The sequence below is a fragment of the Centroberyx affinis genome, unplaced genomic scaffold, assembly GCF_046629955.1.
Source record: "Centroberyx affinis isolate AG114_WGS23_722 - 3 ecotype Tasmania unplaced genomic scaffold, CSIRO-AGI_Caff_v1 ptg005428l_1, whole genome shotgun sequence".
Lineage (NCBI taxonomy): Eukaryota > Metazoa > Chordata > Actinopteri > Beryciformes > Berycidae > Centroberyx > Centroberyx affinis.
The window spans coordinates 78,117-86,139 of NW_027282716.1; the positions used below are offsets into that span (position 1 = coordinate 78,117).

Consider the following 8,023-nt stretch of genomic DNA (forward strand, 5'->3'; position numbering starts at 1 on the left):
AGGTGGCAGGGTGAAGACGTGACTGAGCAATAGCCCTGGACACATCAGTCAGTCCAGAGGAGACGCTGCTGCTGGCTCCAGCCGTGGAACTGGGAGACTCCCATCTCCAAACAGGGCGAAATGGGTCCACATCAGACCTTTCCAGAGATGTGAGCTCCTCATCCTCGGCTTCATCATCAGCATTGTAGCGCTCTTCCACCTCACTACTCTCATCTTCACTGTCAGATGTGATAGGTATCCTTACACCCGCTGACTCTGATGAGGAGCTTGATGACTGGCTGTCTTCATCACTCCACTCAGAAAGATCATCCTCACTCTCAAAGACTAACCAGGCCATTTCTGGTTGGACGGTCCTGTTATATATGAAGTATAAGTCTAAAAGAACAAAAAGAGAGTTAGTACAGCAACAGTAAAGTCACAGGTAGAAGGATTTTTCAGGTAAATGTCTTGGCAGGCCACAGACACACACTTGTATTTTGATATGTTTCGCCCCTTTCGGTTTAGTTTACTAAAATGTTATAAAACTCACCATCATCATTAGCCATTGACAGGTTGGGAGCCATGTCAACAGTCAAAAAGAAGTCTTTCCAATCAAAGGTAGTTCAAATGTCGCTGTTTCAGGTTGTTGCTTGCTGTTTACAGTTTATGCGATTTGGGTCTAAAGTCAGAAACTTTGTGACACTGGAGTAGAGTTCTATAGAATCCCACTGTGGAGTCATAATGTGACTTTCTCAGGCTGCCAACACTGGTGAATTTGATTTCTAAAGCCATGATCAGATTGTTATAATATTATTTTTATATTATTTAATATGTGGTATGGGTATACATCTCCATTTGCATTCTATATTGATGCTACTTTTGGGCCAACAGTACAACTGGGACACTATAGAGCCCTCTATGCTGGCTCAGAGAGTTACAGTGTTACTGTTACTCTGATACTGATACTTCCAAGTGTGTTTTAAAATCCAACAGTTTCACATTTGATACTTGAATTGAAGTGTGTTTTAGATAATACATTATAGATAACAGCGCTGAACCATGGGCTTCAGAAGAGAAGCCTTTTCATGTACATAAAAGCATGAGAAAGTGAAATAAAATGTATCCATCTGTAATCACTCCCCACTATCACAGTGGAAAAACTTCATACATGAGTATTTTTTTGGTCGGGCCACTGTATTACACTCCCAGGGTGCTGGATTTGATTGTCGCGGGCTCTCCGCTTGAGGCAAACGCTCTGATTGATTACATAGGTGCCGCCGAGACAGCACCGTTTCAGCGCGCGTTTATGAAATTATGGATCGGGGGCCGCGACAGGTTTTTCCCGAAGCTGGCGAATGTCGCTCGGCGGACCCGGGGATGGGCCGCGGCCAAACCCCCCGGCTCGGCTGACACACCAGCGATCATTAATTCGAGCGGACGGCTTTGACAGGAGCTTTTAGCGATTCAAAATAGGAGTCAGCGTAGAGGTGAGACAGATTAATTCATAAAACTTGCCCTTTTTTACCCTGCAATAAGCCAGCTACGGTTATATATTTAAAACTCTGACCTTGATATGATTCATGCAATTTACGGTTTCGCCCGCAGTCTTCACAGTCCCTATCTAACTGTGTTAATTTCCAGCAAAACTGCTCTCCTCTATTCATATTGTGCGAGCCTCTTATGGTGGCTTCTTTTAAGATGATCAAGAGGAGACTACATGAAACTTTCCCCCTCATTACAAGAACACAGTGTAGCGCTCCACTTGATGAAGAGTGGTTATCAGCCGCATTTGTTTTGCTGTAATCTGGCAGATTCTGTGCCGCTCTTGTGATTGACTGTTTCATCTCTCATCAAGGCAACATTAGAACCTGTGGTTAGGCCTCTCCAGACCTCTATTCAGCCCAGCGGCAGCCGTTCCTCCGGTTTCTTTACGCCCGTGGACAGCACCCAAGGCACCCCTATCTGATTGGCTCACGTTGAGAGGACCGCGGAGACAACAAGCTCTCTGATTGGACCCTGGGTGGGTTGGAGCGCGGCCGTTTCTGCGGCGGGCCAGGGTTGGAGTGGCCCTCATTCATGCGAGGCCGTGGGGGAGAGGAGAGAGAGAGAGAGAAATAGAGGGCGAGCGGCGGTGGAGCTTCCATCATTCTCTGTCTTATCTCTGCACACGGTAGCCCTGAAACTATATTTTCCCAGCCAAAGTGGGGAACACACAAAGACAACCTGACAATGTTCCTTCTTCATTTTGCGCCTGAACTGAACTCCATTCTCCCTCCGTCTTTCTCTGTGGCAGCTGATTATGATGTCCATTCTCTCTTATCTGCTCGGCTCCGCTCGGCTTCTAATCAGCGGCCAGCACTCCACCAGCCACTCTCCCTGTTCCTGCTCCCCAGACCGCAGCAGAGCAGATCACCGCCTTTTTTTTTTTTTTTTTTTTTTTTTGCCCAAACAGCGGCCCACTTCCCCTTGTTTGTTGTTTGACTTCCTGCTGACTCCGGACAAACAAAGCCTGACCCGCCGCTTCTGTAGCGGGTCAGTCAGCGAAATCCACTTTCGCCTCACAACAAACGCCGGCTAGATGCGGGGAAATAACCACCGAATTTGCTCATTGTCGCCGACTTTCCCTTCAACAAAAGAGAAGCTGCTTTCTCATGCCGTGTTCAGTTTTCAGACACTTGGCGCCGCGGATAGAAAGAAGTTAAAGTAATTTGCTTTAAGGCGATTCCTTCCCTTTATTTTTTTCTCATAGCAGTGATTGTGTCACCAGCGTTATCATTCCACTTTGTCAAACCATCTCATTATTTCTGTATCCTATTTGAGTCTAATTTGCATAGCGAGTTCAAAGGAAGCTCAAACTGCTGATTGGGGAGTGTGATTACATTTGTAATTATATTGATACCTACAGCAAGTTAATGCGATTATTAACACTTTGAATTAACACCACGCAACTCGGACAATTATCTCTCTGATTGCATTATGCCGTTATGGGGCAAGTGTCAACACAAAAGATTGGCTATCGGAGCTTTGCATTTCTGCACAGGCAGCTGCGGCGGAGAGCCATTTAGACAATATTACACATGTAATTTTCTTTGAGTCTGTACTTTGATTAAATTCAGATACATTCTGCCCTCCGTCTGCACTTCAGAACAATAGAACGTGTTTTGATGAGGGGGGATTGAAAAGAAAAATCTATTCAAGGCGTCTGGATGAGAAAGCGAGAGAGCAAATACATTCTGTTTCATCCGCCGCGGCAACAATGCATATTGAAGAGGCAGGCTTTCAAAACTTCTAAGTGTGTTGACTTCAAAATGAGTGTCTGAGAGTACAGACGGATCCTTCCCACCCTCCACCCCCCCCACCCCCACCCCGCCTCCCTTGGGTGGATTAAACATTGACAAACATATGGAGACGGAGTCTGCTGGCTTTGTCCGTCCAGAATTTAACAGCACTGTCTGATAAACAGTGAGATTTATGCAGCGTGGAGAGGAAGGACCCGAGGTGAGCTGAGGTGTTGCTACCAGTTTGCACCGAGCCTCGCCTTCTCCCCGATCGAATGTGTTAGTCAGGGTAATTACTTGATGTAACAGTAATGCTCTTAAGTTCATGCATTGAAGTGAACCTCGCACAACAATATCAAGTTGCAGCTTCACAATTCAGATCTCCAACCGCAAGCTTTAAGCAACACAAACATTATCTCAAATATCAAAATCAATGCTGTTTCGAGAGATGAAGGATGACAGAAATAAGGATCTAAAAGATAGAATAATGCAGTGTGGCTGACACATGATGATTTTGTTGAAGACACGTTCAGTCAGTGGATCAGGGGCTGAACTTTGCCCCGTAAGCCTCGGCATTAGACTGTCTAGACTGTCCGCTCGCCAGGAGGAAATGCCATTCCTTTGTACTGTTAGGAAGAACGGGCGAGAAAACATCCTTGGCAAGCGTCTGTCCTGACATCTAGCAAGAATCTCAACATTACATAAGGGATATATATGGTATAAATAAGGTATATCATGGGGTAGATTCTCAGAGAATTCTCTCCTAAGAAATACAGCATTAGGGATAACGCAGAAAGACACAAACGAGCACAATCACTGACAGGATTTATCCTTTTTTCCTGTCATCAATGTAATTAAAAGAAGACAAAAAAAGGATTTGGGCTCGATTGTTCCCCGTTTGAAATAAAACCTCCCTGGGCTGGTTGCAGTAGAGGCTACAGTATGTGCTCCTCTTATACGCAGTAGAGAGAAGGGCTGGTAATTGGGGCTGTACAGTAATAATGTGTTTAGTGTGGGCAGCACTTTCCCCCAATGTTAACATGCTGGGCCATTAATTGGCTAATGGAGTATATATGGTGTGGCGCGGGGGCGGTCTCAAGAGGGGGGGGGGGGGGGAGTAGGTTGCAGGTTGCGTAAGGAGGAGTGAGCAGGTATGGATGTGGGCTAATGAGTGTCTCACAGAGCAGAAAAAAAAAAAATCTTTGTATAGGCATGCACGACAAGTGGACCGATAAGAGTCAACATTCAATCTGCAGAAGATATGCGCTCGGAATGTGGCGTTCAAATCCCAGCATGCCGCAGAGAGTCCCGTTGCCATTTGGCCGAGGATGAAAACTTCACGTCGGGCTGATGGTCTGGCTTTTGTTTCTGACAGCCGGAACCCAACAGGTTGGAATCGGCCCGTCACAGCAGATTAACAGACTGGCAGGTTTGGATCGTGGATATGTGTTTTTTTTCCCCACAAACACACAGACAGAGAGCTATTTTTGACTCATGAAAAGATACACAGGCAATGAATTGAAAAGCGTATTGTGAAACTTTACAGTAGTTGCTGAGCGTATACGTCAGGAATAGAGTTATGACACAGGATCGATCCGATGATAATGACCATAACGACAACGCCAGGAGTCTCATCTTCAGCATCTTTGTTCCTTAATGCCCGATTATTGAAATGCCCCTATTAGCTTTACCCATCCCGGACTCCTGAGGCCTGGAAGAGCAGTCTCTCTCTCTCTCTCTCTCTTTCTGCCTCATGTCGCCAGTCTAGCCAAAGCCATTATCTCGTTCCGAATGTCAATATTGCCGTTTTTATGAATCTGATTAGTCCATAAAACGCCAGAGGGCCTCGAGATCCCAGCGGACTTCCGTTAACCTGCGGTAACATCATTGCCTGGTCCTTCCTGGCAGAGATCTGACATCACTTTAGCCAGATGGCAGGTGAAAGGCCTTGTGGGAATTAGTGGGGGTTTTTTTTTCATGTGATTCTAGTTTCCTATTCCCTGACACCGCGAGGTAAAGTGAGACCTACACCGAGACAAAGTGGAGTTGATATTCCCGTGCCGTACCTGGCCCCTACGACAATGCAAAAAAAAATAAAAAATACACCAAACCAGCTTAGAGGCTTTATAGATGACTGCGTATCAAGCGACATAGCATCGGGGCTCCATCAAAATCTCATTCCGCAGATAATGCTGAGAAAATGGGATTTTGGGCGGCTAAAAATAAACGAGGCAGTCTATGGATGGGATGCGGGAATTGGGTTAATCCGGCACTGAAAAATGGTCATTGTTTGAAATGTGATTACTGTTATTAAAATACACAGACATGGGAGAGAGAGCTCGGCTGTGGGGTGCGGGGGGGGTGGGTGGGGGGTTCTAGCTGTGTTCCAACCCGTGGCAACGCTGTCAATCATCTGCGAGGAGAGCGGCGGGCGGGGGGGATCAGAGGTCAGTTATGACCCCGAGGTAACGGGGGAAGTGTAGCGCTGCTGGGAGGTAGTGTCGCTTGCGTGTGGAGGGATACCACATCTGGAACCAGTGAGCAGTCCGGTGGCTGCGGCCCAGGGTCACCGCAGTGGGAGGTCACCCCCTTCCTCCCCTCCATCCACCAGCCCCCCCCCCCCCCCCACCAATTTCCCACAATCCCAGCTCCCACGCGGCGGCACGCCTGCGCCTTGTTAGCCCCGCGGACAGACAGGCATTCAGACGGGGCCCACCCGACGAGGCAGGAAAGGCCCCCGTGAAAGGGCCCCGTTGTGTGGAAGCGGTCCCACGGAGAGGGAAACGCCGCGCGGAGGGAAAGAGGAGGGAAGAGGAGGTCTGGCTGACTCCCACCCGCCTCCTCTTGTTAGGGGGACCTGAGGGAGAAAGGAGCGGTACACTCATCTCAGGAAGCCCCCACCCCCCACCCCCGCCATGTCGCGGCTCAGGGGCAGCCGCGCATTCGAATAGCACCGCATGAAGTCTCTCCCGCTGCAGGAGAAGAGAGTTTCCCCCCTTTTTCCGCTCCCCGTGTCTGTAGGAGAAGAAAGACGCTTAAGAAGTTGGAGGAGGAAAGGCCTTTTCTCGAGTTGGGGGCCGATCGATGTCTGAGATTGAGCTTAAAAGTTGGAATGTTGCTGTAAGCCTCTCTCCGACTCCCTGGATGGAATATTACATTAGATGTGTTTCAAAGGAATTTCTCTCTCTCTCTCTCTCTCTCTCTCTCTCTCTCTCTCTTTCTCTGTCCCTCTCTCTCTTTCTGTCTCTCCCAAAGTGAGACCCTTTTTCATGCGGCTAAAGTATCCCTTTCTAAGTTGCATTTTCAATCCTCCCAAATAAAATCATGCAGGAAGCGAGTTAGCATCTTCTGTTTTCGTTAGCCCTTTCCATCCAGCTGTCTAGGGAATTTTATTCAAACTAAAATGCAAATTAGATGCGCTTCCATCAGCTGGGTTCAAGCGAATAAATGGACTCCCTGAATGTCAAGAGAAACACGAGAAACAAAATGATACTCCATGAGAAAAATGGAATCTTTCGAGAACTATTAGTATTGGGCAAATCGTGATTGTTCTTTTGTGTCAGCTAATGTCGGCCATAATTCATGCTTTCATCCAAAGACAAAAACAAAGAGAAGCACTTGGCAATATTTTACAGACAACATTTCAGAACATCCACAGCCACTATTCAGTTGCTTGGAAATGAAATTGTACTATTCATCAAAGTGGATCATGCCAACCCTATGTCATTTTTTAATTGTCAAATGTGTGGGATAATATCCTTATCAACGAAAAAAATTGTCCACTTCAAGTGAGTCTAAGATATTTTTTGTAGTGAGGACATTTTATAGAATTTTACCATTTCTATTCAGCTGTCATAATTCCCCAAAAATATTTAAAAGGAAATACTGTCTCTCTTCAAGCTCTCTTCTTCTCTGTGTTTTTTCTTTGACAGAATACAGGCCAAGACCAGGGAGCTCCGGGAGCGGCAGGCGAGGGAGCGGGAGTACGCCGAGATCCAAGACGTCGTCGGGCGCACCTTCAGCTCCGACGAGGAGCACACGTACGCCGGCATCGGATCCCTGAACTCGTCGGTGGACAGCGGCACCACGGAGTCCTTGAGCAGCCACCACCACCACCACTACCACCTGCCCCAGAGCCCCCAGACGCCTCACCTCCCCCTGGGCCTTCAGGACAACGGCCAGCCCCTGGAGGCTCTGTACGCCCAGGTCAACAAGCCCCGCAACGGACGCCCTCCCGCCGCGGACAGGTAGGGGGCGCCCACCGGATACTCACGGGACATGCACGGGACCGTGCCGCGGGGCTGTTGGCACACACACACACACACACACACAAACACACACACACACACACACACAGTACACGCAAGGCACAACGTCATGCTTTGCAACTATCTAGTTCATTCAAATTAGACCCCTACACACACACACACACACACACAAACATACACACACAGTACATTCAAGGTACAACATTATGGTTTCCAACTATCTAGTTCATTCAAACTAGACAAACTAGACCCCCCCCCCCCCACACACACACACACACACACATTACACTCAAGGCACAACGTTATGCTTTGTGACTATCTAGTTCATTCAAACTAGACAACACACACACACACACACACATACATACACACACACCCACTTCACTCAAGGCACAACATTATGCTTTGCAACAATCTAGTTTATTTAAACCTCATCTATAATGTATAGGCTGTGGTGTGACTGTATTTGTTCATTTTTATTTGACACGCGTGACACCT

General features: G+C 47.5%; 1 protein-coding gene across 1 annotated transcript in view; it reads left to right on the forward strand.

Annotated features, from left to right (window-relative positions):
- The window catches only part of LOC139667295 (partitioning defective 3 homolog), a gene marked incomplete at its 5' end in the record, with an annotated part of 77,635 nt that extends 70,127 nt beyond the window's left edge, over window positions 1–7,508 (forward strand). The window contains one exon of the mRNA XM_071546744.1: window positions 7,190–7,508. Within this exon, the coding sequence (XP_071402845.1) occupies window positions 7,190–7,508 (319 nt within the window). The remainder of the gene's footprint in view (window positions 1–7,189) is intronic.
- Between the last annotated feature and the right edge of the window lie 515 nt (window positions 7,509–8,023).